The 17,257-nt window shown below is 43.1% G+C and overlaps 1 protein-coding gene across 3 annotated transcripts; it reads left to right on the forward strand.

The window, feature by feature from the left end:
• Window positions 1–220: 220 nt before the first annotated feature.
• PLD4 (phospholipase D family member 4) lies at window positions 221–15,440 on the forward strand. 3 transcript variants are annotated; one of them, XM_065839377.2, is made up of 12 exons: window positions 221–375; window positions 3,400–3,482; window positions 3,879–3,967; window positions 5,992–6,200; window positions 6,811–6,994; window positions 8,318–8,438; window positions 8,806–8,933; window positions 9,102–9,302; window positions 9,687–9,826; window positions 12,375–12,540; window positions 13,538–13,634; window positions 14,936–15,440. In XM_065839377.2, the coding sequence occupies exons 3-12, from the start codon at window positions 3,908–3,910 to the stop codon at window positions 15,142–15,144; spliced, it is 1,515 nt and encodes a 504-aa protein (XP_065695449.1). In that variant the 5' UTR covers window positions 221–375; window positions 3,400–3,482; window positions 3,879–3,907; the 3' UTR covers window positions 15,145–15,440. The 3 variants fall into 3 exon arrangements, with proteins under 3 accessions (XP_065695449.1, XP_065695448.1, XP_071665820.1); XM_071809719.1 differs by lacking the exon at window positions 221–375 and adding an exon at window positions 1,226–1,242; XM_065839376.2 differs by lacking the exon at window positions 3,400–3,482.
• The last annotated feature ends 1,817 nt before the right edge of the window (window positions 15,441–17,257 follow it).

Below are 17,257 nucleotides of genomic sequence, written 5' to 3' on the forward strand. Positions count from 1 at the left end.
GTGGTCCTTTCAACCAGTGTCTTCTAGAACTGAAAAGGCTCTGACCACTGATGATGATGGGAACTTGGCCCTTCAACAGAGTTTGAGCCAGGTCCAGCTCTGCAGAAAGTTATCCCAAATAGGTGGAGATCAGGATGTGAAGTCTAAGAAGTGGGTAGCAACAACTAGATGATGACTTGAGTTTCTCTCTGTCAGTGTGTGTTGTGAAACTCAGTGTTTAAGAGGAAGTAATCTGCAGCAGGAAGAGGAAAAAACCAGAAGACTCTGAAATAAATCTGCTGATGAAAAGCATGTATGCTACCTCTTGGTGAGTAGAGTTGGGAGTAACATCAGGCTACGGTAGGACAGCCACGCAGGAGGAGATCTTCCAGGGTGGTAAGTTCACTTGTCATCATCTTGAGAGTGTTGGGGGGTGGTCATGGAGAGATCAATGCACTTTGCTCATCTGGGGAGTTTCAAACAGCTCCTGGGGAGGATTTCATACAGTGAAAAGTCTCATCCTTGTGTTTGAAATCAGAAATCTGAAACAGCATGATGCTGATGGAGAAAAGGGCTACTAAAAGTGATTTTGGGGGCAGGGAGAAAGCAGCCTAATGTTATAAACAACAGTCTCCAGTGTGTACTCAGCAGATTGTGGTGCTAGCTTGTGTTCCAGTCTGTGAAGCAATGCTAAGTAGCGCTTGTATTTATTGCTCTTGGATGAAGTTTAGTCATTGAAACTGGCAGTTAGTAAAGGCTGGAAGCTTAGAGGGAGCCACAGTTAATTACTGCCTAGCTACAATGTTATTTTTAAGAATTCTCACTGAGTCTGTGAGGTTTTTTGTCTTGAAAATTAAACTGCATATTTTAGTACAGTTCTCATCACTTCTACAAAGCAGCTGGGAATGTAACCCATCACTGACCAAAAATATTAAGAAGGACTTTGGACCAAAAGGTAGATGACTCTACTATGGTGCAGATGAAATCTTTTTGCCCTCATATTTCAAGAGAAACACTGCTTTTTGAAGCCATGTTGTAACTGTTTCTGAAAAAGAGAACTGAAACAAGTTGTTTCTCATGAGTTCTGTCCTTCCAAAGCCATCACGTGGCTGTAAGTGCACTACAGCTGCAGTTCCTCACCAAGACACTGCTTGGGTAGCTGAATGTATTGTGGGGAGCACTTTAGCTTTGGGGCCAGAGGGACAAGACATGTCTCAGGCTCTGATTCTGTGATGAGAACAGCTGGGGGGCTGTTTGTTACAGGTAGGTTGGGACAGCTATGGCCAAAGCAGCGAGCTGGAGTGAGACCTGCTCCCTCACTGCACTCTCCTGGCCTGGGCTGAAGGGCAGCTGTGGTTGTTTTTCAGCTGCTTTTTTCCTCTTCCTTTAAAACCCCCTTGCCTCAGTTTCCTACCAAACTCCATAGCCTTAGAGGTGTGATTACCAGGTCAAGGGAGGTGATTCTGCCCCTCTACTCTGCTCTGGTGAGACCCCACCTGGAGTTCTGCATCCAGCTCTGGAGCTCTCAGCACAGGACACACATGGAGCTGTTGGAGAGGGGCCAGAGGAGCTACAGAAGTGATCAGAGGCTGGAACAGCTCTGCTGGGAGGACAGGCCGAGAGAGCTGGGGTTGTTCAGTCTGGAGAAGAGGAGGCCCAGGGAAGACCTCATTTCTTTCAGTACTTAAAAGGGACCTCTAAGAAAGATAGAGTCAGACTTTTTAGCAGGGCCTGTTACAGCAGGATAATGGTTTTAAACTAAAGGAGGGTAAATTTAGGCTAGACATGAGTAAATCGTTTAAGCTAGAGGGTTGTGAGACCCTCTCCCAGGTTGCCCAGAGAGGTGGTGGATGCCCCATCCCTGGAGACATCCCAGGCCAGGCTGGACGGGGTTCTGAGCAACCTGATCTGGGTGAAGATGTCCCTGCTCATGGCAGGGGTTGGACTGGATGAGCTTTGAAGGTCCCTCACAGTCCAAACTATTATATGATTCTCTTCTCTTTCACTCTCTCCTTTTCTTCACTCTAAATTTTCTGGATTGGTATTTGACCACTTTCTCTCAAGGTGTGGCAATGATGTGTTGCTGTCACACAGCTTTCTCTGCATGGTGTGTTATATCTCCCTCCTCTGCTTGGGCTGTGGGCATTTTGGGGTGAGGCACTGCATCTTTGTACTGTACTTAAAGCATGAACTGGGATTTCAGGGGTTTCCCAGGGAATGGCCAACTGTCTCTCACTGCTGGCAGCAGCTCAGTTTCCTCAGACCTGGGAGAATGCAGGTTTACCTGCCGTATTTATAGCTGGTTCTCATGTAAAACCTTGCATCTAGATCTGGGAGCAGCAAAAGGAAGCACCAGTGAAAAGTATGAGTAAAACTGCCTTGGAAAGCAGGGCCTGGTCCGCTGAGTACAGCTGATAATATTAACAAGCAGACCTTGAAATGGAAACTTAGCTTTAACCTCTGCAGCTCTAAAATGCTTTTAAGCATTACTGTTCATACCTTTTATTCTCTTTCCACCTTCTTCGTTCTCCTTTGTCTGCTCTTTTACCTTGGGTCCTCTTTTTTCACGCTCCTCAAGTCACTATTTTAGACCTACCTCCCTTATCTCCCAATGCATCCTCCACCTCTCTGGTTCAGTCCCACTAGTTGTTGTGAGTCGGGTCCCACAAGAATCCTGGGGGGCTGTGTCCATGCTCTGTCCAAATCCTGCCTGTTCCATGGGGTCACAGCATCCACACAGAAAGGTGGAGTGGGCAGGAGCTGGACACAACATGGACACATGTGGTCATGCTGCCTTACTGGTGTGGGAGGACAGGCGCCATGAGCCCATCCAGTTCAGGTGACAATAACTGAACATATGGCAAGATGGATGGGACAAGCCTGGCAGGATCCTTCCTGCCTAAAACTTGTTCAAGTGTGGCCACCCACAGAGCAACTGCATGTCTGACACTACTACAGCACGTTCATCCTTCAGGCCACAAACACCCAGTGGCTCAGGGGTAGGAAGTGGTAGTTTGGGGGCTGGACAGGTGGTCGTATCATCTAGTACCATTTTTGAAAATCTATCGTATTCCAGGACGTGCTTCTTGCTTCTGAGCATGAAAAAGAACAGCTGGCACCAATGGGGTAAATTCACCTCTACTGGCGCAGGAATTATTCATGACGCATGTGTGAAGTTCTTGATTTGACCTTTTGAGAAGGCAGAATAGTGCAAGCAGCCAGCTACCCCTGCCCTACCATCTCCTGTGAGTTTGGGCACATTTTGGTATTGTTTCTTGTGGCTGCCTCTGCTGGTGATAACACAAGATTGGAGCAATACCGTCAGAGGAGGAAAATAAGTTAATTTAGTACTCAGGGTCATGGTTGCAATAGGGGAGAAGAGATGTTTAGGTTTCTGCCTTGTCTGTGTCCCCTTAACAGAGTCCTTTCTGGAAGAGACACCGATGTTGAAGACAACTCACATCAAGAACAAGAGAGCAGGAGCCCAATAGAGTCACACACAGGTTGACATTGATGCTGTAAACTGTCACCCACGGCTTCTCTGCTTAATTACTGCTTGTTGGCAGATGTGTTAGCTTGCAACAGGACAAAAGCGGGTATTGGAGGGTAACTTGAAGAGGCAGCGATGCAGTTGTTTACACATTAATTACTGCAGTGATTTTTGTGTGTAGACAGGACCAGGGAAAAACTTCAGGGATCTGTGTCTTCCTCTCATTTGTAGTTTGTTAATGTCACTCAAGAACTATGATATTGCGAGGGTGTTGCAAAGATCTCTATTTAAATCTGAGAGCACTATATAAAGCAATGGCAGTAACTTGCATTTTTAGTCTGTAACTGGCATTATACAAATGTTGCCATAAAGCTTTATTTTTCCCCTTGCATACATTTCTGTTTTTCAGATTGTGAAAAAAACCTTAAACCCCCCCTGATGTTTAATGAGTCTTCCAACATGAAATTAAGCATGAACAATCAAAAGGACGTCAAAACGGTAATTATTGGGATACACTACATTTCCTTACAAAGATTAAGATTACACTGACATTTCTGAAAATAAATAACAGATTAGGAATGATTTTACTGCCTGTTTTAGAAACCCATGTAGGATTCAATCCTGTTTGTGAACGAGTGACAAAACCCTCATTGATTTATCGGACAGACTGATCAAACCCTGCCAAGAAGGGGCAATGTAGGGCCTAATCCTGCAGCCCTGGCTCAGGACAGCAGACCTTGCTTATACAAATAACCTCTCTTCCACCATTAGCACAGCATTTATTTATTTATTCAGCATGCCTAGATCACCTGGATATCACAATGTACAGCATGGTGACAGCCAAAATCATAGGATTATAGAATAATTTCATTTGAAAGACACACTTAGGATCATTGAGTTCAACCATAAATTAACTCTAGCACTAAACCATGTCCCTAAGAACCTCGTCTAAACGCCTTTCAAACACCTCCAGGGATGGTGACTCCACCACTTCCCTGGGCAGCCTGTTCCAATGTCTGACAACCCTTTCTGTGAAGAATTTTTTCCTAATATCCAATCTGAACCTCCCCTGGTGCAACTTGAGGCCATTTCCTCTCATCCTATCACTTGTTACTTGGGAGAACAGACCAACACCCTCCATGCTACAACCTCCTTTCAGATATTTGTAGACAGCAAGATATGGCTTAAAAATAGATCTCTTTTACCTTAGAAATGTCTTCTAAAACATGTGTGGTATTTTAAGTCTTCTAAAACATGATCACAGAATGAAGTGCAGAACTGTTAAAAATTGGTGGGATTTTGTTTTGCTATCAAGGAGAGGGAGAACAATCCAGAGGGCAAAAATTCAAGTAGCTAGTCAGTTTAAAAACATTTTTCTCATTTAAATCACTGCCTGAAATGGATGGCAGCACTGTAGATCTTGAGAAAAGCAGAGAAAATGAAAAGGAAGAAACTTTGTCTGCATAGAAACTGAAACAGATACTTTCAGAGGCAACTGGTTTCCGTGCAAGCTTCACATGCACCCTTTTGGGAGCTCACATTTATAGCTACAGCCCCACGAGCACTCCCGGACTCAGTTCTCCTGCCTGGAGGTTCCAAAGCTCAGCTCTGAAGTGCATGTTGCCTATCACAGGGTGGTGGATGTTCCCAGCTCCCAAAAATTGCCATCAGGAGCCAGACAGAGCAACTGCTGGGGGGAAATGGATCTGCACTGGTGGCTCTTTTTTCCTCCTCAATATACATCAACATAGATAGCCTGGTGCTGTATGTTTCAGCATGTGAATGACCACACTTCAGATTTGGATATACCAGGTGGCCAGGCTGTTTTATTTTTTCACCTACATTGAGGAAAACAAACAAGGAAACAAAAACAAGTACAGAAAAACGGCAATGAAGCTAACTCACCACACTAGAAAGACAAGGAAATGCTATTCACTCACTACACAGCCAAATGAGGTTTGTGTAGTTTCACTGAAGTCAGGTTTAAGTTAAAAGACAAAACCAGAACATGTTCTGAAACCACAAAATGTCCTTCTGCTTCTAACACTTCCAGACCTGTTTTTTCTGCCCTGACTTCATGAACTTCCTCTTTATGGTAGTGCTGGTCTTGATCCCACAGCTGATCTTGTGTTACAGGTTTCCTTGGTTTGATTTTGGTAGAAATGTTGTTGAATGCCCGTTTTTCTTTTGCTAAAGTAAAACTAATAAATGTCAAACCAATCAACAGCCAAATCAAATAGCAAACCAAAAAACAGCCAAAAAAAGCAAAATCAGGTTTTTGATATGTTGGCATATAAAAAATTAAAATAAAACTCAAATAACGGTCCTCATATAAATCAACTCCTGCATAGCTCATGGTTCTCACTTTCAGTGGTGTATCTAAGAATACTGTCTGCCAGTAGCTGAAAGTAGAACTATTATTCAATGATTGTGATTTACTCATCTGCAACACGTAGTCATCCATTAACTGGTGTATTGGTGACCTGGTGATCACATAACTCTTATATTTGATTCTGTTCCAGTTTCAAATCTTATGGGCAATTTTGATATTTGGTCTTGTTGTCCTGATGGCTGTTTACTTCATGAGAGTGGACAGCATAGTTGATCCTAAAGGAGAAAAAGGATTTGTCAGCATTTATGAAGAAATGGAGGAGGAAGAAGGACTCTATAGAGGTCTCCCAGGAGCCACAATAGTTGAGGAGGACACCAGGAGGTCCAATGATTCCTGCAGGTAAACCACGCCCAATGGAGACATAGTTACAATGCTGACAACATCAGCATGGCTTTTGTTCTCTTCCCATTGCATAAAAAATGATAAAGTACCACTAATTTGGGAAAAGTGGGGGTATTGTTTAGGCATTGGGTCAGTAGTAGTTGCCTGTCAGGTATCGGCCGGTTAGGAGGGCTGCTCCACCACCTCCAGCATCCTCCCTTGGTGGCAGCAGTGGGGACCGGCGGGCAGCCTCTGCAGAGCCTCTGCCCCAGTCTCCCCTGAGCAAACCTGCTCTCTGAGGCTGGAGGAGGCAGTGGCTGCTTGTTCTGACAGAGGGTGCAGAGGGTATCAAACCAACACCCAACCCCAAGAGGGGTTACTTTTCTCCTCGTCTTTAGGGTGGTAAAATTCAAAGCTCAGAATGGCTAGTGAGAAGCCATTTTGCTGGAGCTGAGAGGACAGTGTATATATATATGCTCGGCTATAAAAAACAGGGATACAGAGTACTCCAAGATTGTTTTTCCAACTTGGCTGATGTTCAAAATGGCCAACTGTACATGATGACACGTGCTTGGTTTCCTGCTTGGGTCATAGTTGTTTGCTTCATGATATACAATTGCCATTGCAGCTTTGAACTTGTGGAAAATGTTCCTTATGACTTAGCTTTTGAGATAAATAGCACTGCGGCCAAACCCTTGTACCAAGCCTGGATGAGACTCCTTGATATAGCCCAGGAAAAAATTCACGTGGCTTCCTACTATTGGTCTCTTACTGGGAAGGATATCAGTGTCAATGATTCATCTTCCAAGCAGGTAGGAGGAAATCAGTTACAAGCAGATCTATGGTTGTGTATCTCATGTACTTGTGGCAGATGGCTGATTGACTGTGTGATCTGTCTCCCAGAGGCACTGCTTGATTCTTCCTGCAAACCCAGAAAGTTTTCTGTGCTGATCTGAAGCAGCACACCAGCTTTCCTCCTCCAGTGAAGTTAGATTTCATCTGGGTCTCTGAATATTTCCATGCTGTGTTTTAAGAGCATCCCAGAGGTCAATCTTAAAACTGCACATGGTTACCCAGCAGATGGTCAGCCTGTGGTTGGGGCAGCCGGTGGCATGGCTGGAGAACCTACAGGATCCCAGATACACAAGGGAAGATGCCAGATCCCACTGACTAGTTGGAACAGTCAGGAAGCAGAGTCTGCTGGGCTTCTGACTGCTTCAGAGGCCGCTTCTCCTCCATGTACAGACACAACATCTGCATTCACTGATTTTGCAGGTGTCCATGAACCATGCTGTTTGACAGCAGATTAGGACACTCCCTGTCCTTTGCAGGGCTGACCTCATGGGCAGCCTGTGCAGCCAGGCTTTCTCTGGGCCCCTCTGACTCCACCACCAAAAGCAAATGATAGTGGACATGACACACGTTCTCCTTCTGACTGTCCGTCATGTCTAATTGCCCTTTGGCACTCCTTTGGCATGTGGCAGGTGCCAGCATCCTTGGCAATCCTGAGCAGGGTCTAGGTGACAGTATGGGCTGGGGACTGCAGTGAAAAGCAGAAGGGAAAAGGCGACCCTGTTTATTTGCTGACAGACCAGATGATGGCCTAATCATTACTGTAGGCTGAGGCTCTGCCTCCCTGTTGGTACACCTTCCTCGCTGTCCTCTCCTCATCTTCCTCCCCAGGTGAATCATTTCTGCCACATGAGAAGAAGTAAAAGTGACAGATGTAAGGCTGAGCCCTGTCTCTGCTAAAGGAACAGCTCAGTGTAGGACAGACTTTATTACTTTTGTCCTCAGGGAGAAATGATGCAGTGTACCTGTTGAGCACCAGCATCCAACAGCTGATCTTCATTAGGACATTCACCTTTGAAGTCTGGGGTGTTTATGGTCGTGCTTTAAAATCTTATATCTAATAGCATGAGGTGATAGAAAATAAGCTTTGATTCATACATTGTGTCAGAATCTTTGTTCCCTTTTTTCTCTACTTGAAACACTCCTGAAACAGGTGAAAATTCTGACCTTCCTCGTGTTGGGGTTCTTCAAAGGAAGCATCCATTAGTAACACTGTGCTTGCATATATCTTACTAAATGTTTTATAAAAAAATATAAAAAATAACAAACAATGTACCACACAGGGTGAAGATATTCTGAAGAGGTTTGAGAGATTACTTGCAGAGAACGTCTCCGTGTTTGTCGCAGCAAGTGTGCCAACTTTGGCTACAAATTCAACTGACCTTGAGCTTTTAGAGGAAAAAGGTAATTATCTTACTTCGGTGATGCACTCAGAACTTCAGTGCTGCCAAAAAGCATTTGAGATAAACTGATCTCCCAGGACTATTCTGACATGGTGCTTACATGTGTTCACAGGACAAGCACTACTTGTTAAGTGGTTCATGATGTCTCTGTATGTTGTCATACCCTTAAGGATTTTCCTGAAAGTTCACATTTTGTATATTTTTGCAAGTTACTGTATTCCCAGGAACGGGTGCTTATGAATTTTGGTAGTTTTTACTGGGTGCAAGTATTAGACATCCAGACATGTTCTGGCTCTCAGGGGAGCTGCATAGATTACCCTCTCCATGCTGTAACTAAACTATTTTTTCCCCTTCTCATCTTTTGTCAGGGGCTCATGTAAAAAAGATTGATTTTGAACATTTGACAGGAGGAGTGTTGCATAGCAAATTCTGGATTGTAGACATGAAACACATATATATTGGTAGTGCAAATATGGACTGGAGATCTTTATCTCAGGTAAGCTCTGCTGCTGCATATTCATAAATCGGGGGGAAAATTAATGTCCTAGGACATAACAGAGAAAAATGATAACGATGTAAAATATTGTCAGAGTGGGATAAACAGCAAAAAAGCCCTGGAGGTGGCTCTCTCTGAGGCTGTGACATAGCTTGCTCTTCTTCACAGGTGAAAGAGTTTGGTGCTGTGATACACAACTGCAGCTGCTTAGCCAAAGACCTCTGGAAAACATTTAGTACTTACTGGGATCTTGGACATGCTAACGCTACCATCCCATCCCCTTGGCCCCTTAATTATTCTACCCACATTAACAAGCACCATCCTCTGGAAGTAGAATTTAATGGAATCCTGACAAAAGCCTATTTTTCTGTAAGTATGTTTAAAAATAACAAGATACACCGTAAGCTGTGTTTAAGCATTGATGAGAAAAGTTTCTTCAGCAGTCCTCAGTTGCTTGTGCTCCAATTGGGTAATTTAACAGGTTTTTCTAGAACCACTTAAGCAAAAAGAGTTGACCCAGCTTGAGCTATCAGGTAATATGGCAAGGATGGGGTGCAGGTCTCCTTTAATCACTTCTGGGCTCAATATATCAATAAGTACCTGACCCAGTAGGACATGAAAGACATGAGGAATAAGTTCACCTTGAATGCTTCATGCTATTGTAGTAAAAACTGAACAGATCTGAATGGAGATGAATCACAATCTGATAGAAAAAGGATGAGATCACTGACCCGTGTATTTTCCTTTTTACAGGCTTCTCCTCCAGCATTCTGTCCAAAAGGTCGCACCCATGACCTCTTAGCTATAATCAATACTATCAGTGAGGCACAGAAATTTGTCTATGTTTCTGTTATGGAATATTTCCCTACCAGCCGTTTCATTCATCCAGAAAGGTACAATTTTAATTCTGAGCAAATCAGTTTACTGCACTATTTAAAGGAAAAATGTATTATTCCTCCACTTCTGCAATGAAAACATTCAGAGTGAAGAGAACTGAGGCTTTTCTCTGCATTCATGACTGCCTCATAGACTGTGCAGACACCGATGCTACAGGAAGGATGGTTTCCAATACTGCCCATGTGCTTTGCCAGCAGTCTCCTGTGTTCATCACATAGCCAGAAAACTGTTAAGTGCCAAACTAGTGACAGTCAGGTACAGCTCTGTTCAAAATAGAACAGACCAGCTCTATCAATAGAGAGAAGAATGGGAACAGCAGAAATTTATCTGACATCAGAATTTTCAGAGGAAATATTGCTTTACTGCCCTCTTCTTCTCCTGTTTCTTTCTGTTCTTTACTTCTGAAGGTGCTTGACTTCTGCCTCTACTGCCTGTTTGACATACTTGACTCATAGTTTGGAGGCTGATTCTTAACTGTCCTTGCCAGCCTCTGCAATGGTAACTGAAACAGTCTCTAAAATAAACTTCTGGGCTTTTATTTTCTTTTTTTGTTAATAATTCCATCTAAGCACATTCAAGTTCCTGAAGTGTGCTGGGAGCAGGTAGCAGCAGCTCTCAAAGAGAAGGTGGCAGTGGTGATCTGGAGTGATGAAATTCTGTGGTGGGTCACTGCCATGGTCCCAGTGGGCTGCCCAAGGTCAGAGTAGAATAATGAAAACTCTGCACATCAACCCAAATGCAAGTAACAGAAAAAATTAGTGAGCCATGGGGTGACCACTAAGACTCCAAATCCTCTTAGATATGCTTGAATTAGGATATTTACATGCAACCAAGTGCTCTGAGTATTATCTGCTTATAACTTTTCTGAGTTTTCCAATCACCTGAACAATCTGATTGAGAAAAAGGTTCAAGGAAAATAATAATGTACAACATGGCTTGTAAAGAATAGGATGACCTCTAGGTTGCCTTTCAGCCGGAATTATATCATGTATCATGTTCTGTGGCACGACTGTGTAAAACCTCTGTTGTTCAGCTGGGCATGTATGTGTTAGCAGCAAGAGTGTAGGAGAATAGATAGACACAGATAAAATCACTGTCCTTGAAACAAAATCTCAAAGAGTAGCTTCCACTTGTAGGATATTTTTAACAAATCAAACAGCTTAGAGGATTTTCAGTTTCTGCGTTGTACGGTTGAATTTCTGGGTTTCTCATCTCCTCATTTTAGCTAAGAATAGATTCACAGAAAGTCTCTTTTTCCCCTTAGGAATGAGTGTGTTAATACTCCTCATTCTTCATCTGAAGCCTTAATCCACCGTTTGTGACATCTAAGGCCTGATCAGATGCAAACAGGAGTTTGAAAGGCCCAGGGAAGGTGTCACAGGGCCTCGGCGATCTCCACAGCAACCAGCTGTAGTGTAATGAATTGAGGCTGATTAGTTCAGGTTAGGTTTCTCCAACAGCTGAGGCAGAGGGAACAAAGCCACTGTCTTAACGCCTGAGTGTTAATCAACTAAAAACTGATACATTTGAAAAATGTGAACTGTTAAAAAATAGCATTTCTGAATAGCAGTTTTTTTCCTGAGTTTTTCAGGACCTACAAGTCAGCCTGAACCTGAAAGCACATGGCTGGTCTGTTGATCATGATAGGATGATGTGTGAAGGAGGACTTGAGAATTCAGACCTTTGTACGTAAGACCAAGAGGAATAAGTTAGGCAAATTAATTCATCCTTGCTCATGGGACTGTTAGCAAAAGACAGACCTCTCTCTGTACCAGTCCTCCAATCCGTACTGGAGACGCGTGTCTTTCTCCATGCAGTATTTCTCAGGATCTACAGAATGAACATGCTACGTGGGCCTTTGGAGTTACTGGTCCTGGGATGGACGTTGTTCAGCTCTTAGTGTTGTGTAGTTGGGTGAAGGATGTTAAAAAAAATTCCCTAAGCTACTGCCAGCGTGTCAGGATGTTGTACAACCCCATGTTCATGAGATCCCGGCTGTGTTTGTCGCCTCGGGGGCTGGGAGGGATGGGGAGAAACAGAGCCTCTCCACACTGGCTGATGGCACAGGACCACTGCGGATGCTAGAAAAGGTCTCCAGGATGCTGCAGTGGCCATATTCTGTAAAATGGGTTTTAGGCTTTCCCCTGAGCTCTGCACTGTCCTTTTTACTTTGTGCTGTATGATCTGGTTTTACATTGGAGTTGTTACTGTTATTTTAAGTTTCCTAAGGAAAGGAGCATTATGGCACCATGCTGGATGTGTGTCTGTGTACATGCACTTTATCGAGCTTTAAACTTTTTGATCAATTTCAACCCAATTTTGCAGAGACTGGAGGTCTCAAAACACACTGTGGAAAGAACTGGTTGGGTAGAAGGGAGAAATTTTATTTATATCTCCAGTTAAGGCACAAGTACTCCTCTTACTAGACTTCAGAGATCCATCCCATCTGTAGATGGCATCACTTGTACTCTCAGTTTATTGACACAGCTTTCTAGTGAACTGTTTCAAAAATATCCCTTTTTCCACCTACCTGTTTTCCTCTAGATACTGGTCAGCCATCGATGATGCCCTGAGACGTGCAGCTTTCAACTACAGAGTACAAATCCGACTCCTGGTCAGCTGCTGGACCCACTCTGACCCAGCCATGCTCTACTATTTGAGGTCCCTACGTGCTCTCAACAACCCACATGCCCACATCAGTGTTGACGTGGTAGGATAAGTAACCTGATTTTGGGAAGACAGCTGATTTTTGAGTCTAAGTTGCCAGCTGCATGTGCAAATATAAGGCTTTAGAGTAGCAGATCATTTCCATCATTGTGGTGGCTGGTTTGAGTCCTTGAGAAAATAGGGCCCAAGAGATAATCTTTGACGAAACACCTATTGCAAGCTACTAGTGATATTGAGGGATTTGCTTTTCTGCAACATTTGTGACATTATCCAGGCAGTTGCTTTTGCTGAGCACCGTGACAGTAACATTTTATATGACAACTTAGTGCTCTTCTCATAGACCTTTTCCTGTATGAAGTATCTTAAATGGCTCTAATTACCATCCGTTTTTTACAAATTGGGAGCTCTGCTGACTGCCTACTCAATTCGACTCATTTTTGAACACTCATTATTACACACAGGCCATAGGCACTAGGCTGGAACACATCAAGTGGAGTGAGTGTGATGTGGGAGCTCCCAATACGATGCAGTTACTACCACAGAGAAAAGTCACAGAAGGAGGAATGTTTTTTACCAAAAAAAAAAAAAAAAGAGAGATGTAGATTTTAACACAAAAAGTTAGGCATTATTGTTGCCTGCAGTACCTCTCATGTCTGTGATCAGCCTATTTTAGCACAAAATAAGAGCAGCAATCAGTGGTAAATGCAGATCTATTAAACAGCTGCCTAAAATGGCATTTAATTGTCTGCCCTGTAATGATAATAGCTGTGCTACTAATGGAACATTGTGAAGCAAACATTATCCTTATCTGATCTCAATTGCTTATCCAATTTTATGTATACTGGAAGTACTATTTGTTAGTTTTCTTGGATAAGAGTAAAAATCTCTTTTATGGTACATTTAATAACAGTGTGTGGAATATTCTCTTCCTTCTGTACTCTTCTATTTTTTGAAAGTGTAGAAACACTGCCTTGCCCAATTATTCAGTCTGTTCCTCACTCTGTTATTTCTATTTACGTTTGCAATTTCTCTCCATCCAGAAACTCTTCATTGTTCCAGTTCTGAATCACACAAATATTCCTCATGCAAGAGTGAATCACAACAAATACATGGTCACTGATAAAGTAGCCTATATTGGTACGTATTCCATGATTCAAAACAATTACAGTGTCTTCACATCTACAGGACTAAGACTGAGATAGGATGGGCTGCCGTAAAGTAAATAAACATATCAAAATATATGGCTTTATCAGAATGTCTGCCCTGGGTAAAGAAGTAAGACGTGAAGGGCAGAAAATAATGTAGGTCAAGTTCAGTGAGAGATTATTTCATATGACTGTGAACCATTAAGAGCGGAGCATGACAGGTCTGAGTGCACAGCCTGTGACAAGCACAGTGGGAATTTCACAGGCTGTGTGCTCAGAATGATGCAGTGATAGCTGATGCTCTAGTATATAACATTATCGTGCTTTAATAAAAAGAACTTGCAGGGAGGAATTAATTCCACGCACTGTTTGTCGAACAGAACTCTAGGAATGGAAATAAGGAAACAGTAATTTCAATTGCTGCTCAATTCCTAAAAGTCAGGATGGTGTTTATTTTTCACTCTTTTATTAGGATCCCTTGAAAAAGGGAATGTAAAAGGGCTCTGTCATTTCAGTCAGCTCATGCTCCAAGCAATGCAAACCAGCAAATACCCCAATCTTACAAAGGGCTGAGGACTTGCAGCTCCAACTGCCTTTAATAGAACTTGTTTCTGAATGAGTTGTGTTTGATGGCAGATATGCAAGTAATTTGTTTTCATGCCTAAGCACTTTCTGAAATTGATTGCAGATTTTTCTGGCTAAGGTGAACACCAGGAGAAGTGCTAAGGGCTAAAATGTGTAATTTTTTTCACAGTGTTTGATTTTCTGAATTGTGGTAGTTTTGGAGAGAACCTTAGACAACGTCTACAGCTGGATTTCCAGCTTTGCCTGGTTTAAAAGCTGGCATTGCATGCTGAGCTCAGAACAGCTCCTGAGGATTTATTGATCAAGGGTCCAGTTTCTCTTATTTTCCTCTAACAGATAAAGATAATTAAGTCCATTAAGGATTTGTTTTCTTGAAACACAAAAAGCCACACCAAACACTGGTTTTTACCTCTCTTAATATACACTCCATTCTTGTATTTATAATGAGCAGATTTGTGCATCTCTCTCACAGGCTGTAAGGAATCAGGTTATGAAGCTTCAGGGCTGCAGTTAATACTGACTTTCTGAAACCTGAGGTCTGGAATAAGAAGGGGGTGACCTGATTTTTGCTGCTCCGTTGGTCCTAATGAGATTTGCAGTTGTACAGCAAATCAGCAAAGCCAGGCAATGTGAACTTAGCAAGCGTGGAGATCAAACAGAACACTGGGAAATGAATGCTTTCTAATTTGCTACTTTTTCATTGTATAGGGACTTCTAATTGGTCAGAAGATTACTTCATTAATACAGCTGGCGTGGGATTAATTATCAAACAAAATTTGACCAGCTTGCAAAGAAGACAACTGCCTATCCAGGAACAATTAAAAAACCTTTTTGAGCGAGACTGGAATTCTGAATACGCAGTAAATCTGGAAGATGTGCAGGGACAGAAAGACTGTAACTGGAGGGGCAGATTCTGAGGTGGTTTGAAATATACGTTTTAAACAGAAACAAAAAAAAATTTTGAATCTTGTTCCCCATGGAAAACAATGAGCTTTCTTCTTTATGATGTTGTCAGAGAAATTGTTTCCTTGTGGCGTCCACATTGTTTGATGACATGAGAGCTTCTCATAGTTGAGTCTACCAGCAAAACCATTAGTCAGTGTGTGACATTTCCTTTGTTGTGTGATCACCTCATCCCAGAGTAAATGAAATGAATACAGCATCATATGACAACCTGTCTGATATTAAAGCAAATATGGAAGATACAACTGGATCTTAATGCATTAGAGATGCAGATCATTATTGCTGTGCTATTTTATTCTTAAGATAAGACGCTATATAAGATATATATATTTCATCCTTAATGTTCCATTAACAGTGTTTGATTACATGTGTTTAAGCATTTTTTAATACACTCCTGGCCACTTTAAGATTTCAGCCATGTAAGTAATCACCTACAGCAGAGAGGGCAGGTTTTTAAAATCATTTAGGAATTACAGAAACAGGGAAATACCTGTATTTAAGTGTTGAGGCTGGTTGCTAGAGTTAAATGCCTCAGATTTAAATCTTGGGACCAGCTTCCAGCTCATGTCCCTGCATGTCCGGGGATATTTGGGTGCCTGTGCATTGGCCTTATGCAGCAACCAGGCTGGAGGGAGCGGGGCAAAGCTGCTCCTGGGTGCTGGAGTGGCAAAGGTGTCCCACCTACCCTGTGGACAGTCCCTGGGGAGCCTCCTTACTCCTTTCGATCTGTCCTAGTGCTGACCCTGGCCAGCACTGTGTCTCTGGGCCACCTTCTCTTCTGTAATCACATCGGGACTGTAAACCTCAGAGAAATATAGAGCGTCCTGAGGTGGAAGACACCCACAAGGACCATCGAGTCCAGCTCCTGTCCCTGCATATGACAGCCCCAAAATTCATACCATGTGTCTGGCGGCACCTGAACCACCTGGTACCTGATGTCCTTATCTGCCACTGCATCATGGCACTGCCCTGGGTGGTGCTCCGAATTGTCAGGAAAGGAAAGCAGGACATGGTCCAGCCATGGAACAGTGCAAATGACAACAGGCTCAGGCTCTGCGGCCTCTTGCAGCTGGCAGGCGACTTTGCCTGACACTGGAAATGGAATCACAAAGAGGACTTTTTGCTTTGAGACTGATGTACAGCGGAGGTGAGAGAGCCCAAGGTGGAAGCCCAGAGCACGGCTCCACAGAAGGGTCAGCACACCCCTTTTCCTGGCACTCCACCTCAGAGCTGTGAAAGCACAGAGGACCTCTCCAGCCCCAAAAGGCTTGTGGCAGCTCGTGGCTTCACTCCTGTCCTGGCAGGGCCTCATTCAGTTGCAGTTTGGCTCTGTGGCCATCATCTGTGTTCTCAGACACAGCCCTGAGTAGCAGGAGCACGGGCTTCCCCATCATGGTGCAACCTCCCCATCCTCCAGAGGAAGTGTTTTGCTGCTTTTGAATCTCTGCCCTGACAAAGGGACCTTTCGTGATCATCTGTGTACGGACTGATTCACATCTTTGTGAATACACACAAATCCCCATACAAATAATGCCCCTTCCCCATGAAGTCTTTTGGAGATGATCTCAATCAAGTTTGCATTTTTTGGTTTCAAGGCTGTTCCTTAACTTTCTCTTCCAGACACTACCAAGATTCCTTGGTTTGTTTTATCTATTGCTACAAATCAATGCTTGTTGCTACTAATGCAGATTTTTAGACATAGTTACATTTACAGATAACACTGAAATTTTTGAGTATTCACATGTGTGCAAACATATTGAGGAAGATACAGGTGCTTTTAGTGCTCTCCTACTTTCTTTCTAGAGGCTGCTTAATATTTTGAGATTTGCATTCAGTAATTAATTTTTCTGGCAAAGTAGAACTTCCCCAGCTGGTTTTCACTAGCTCCATTTCACAGGTTTATTTTCTTGCACCAACAAATACATCTGACCACGCTCTGTACTAATACTTGCATGCAAGAATGACATCAGACAGATCTTTCCCCGTGCAATGAGCACATGTGAACGGTGGATCAGTTTTAACATCCTTTTGAGAAGTTACATCTTTTACCGACAAAACTATTATCTG

Source organism: Patagioenas fasciata, chromosome 5 (assembly GCF_037038585.1).
Source record: "Patagioenas fasciata isolate bPatFas1 chromosome 5, bPatFas1.hap1, whole genome shotgun sequence".
Lineage (NCBI taxonomy): Eukaryota > Metazoa > Chordata > Aves > Columbiformes > Columbidae > Patagioenas > Patagioenas fasciata.

Excerpts from the sequence above, each read along its gene's own strand:
- PLD4 (XM_065839377.2), top strand. The coding sequence starts at position 3,908 with ATGTTTAATGAGTCTTCCAACATGAAATTAAGCATGAACAATCAAAAG. Across the intron at positions 3,968-5,991 it reads ATCAAAAGGACGTCAAAACG|TTTCAAATCTTATGGGCAAT; the intron begins GTAATTATTGGG and ends ATTCTGTTCCAG. Across the intron at positions 12,541-13,537 it reads CCCACATCAGTGTTGACGTG|AAACTCTTCATTGTTCCAGT; the intron begins GTAGGATAAGTA and ends CTCTCCATCCAG.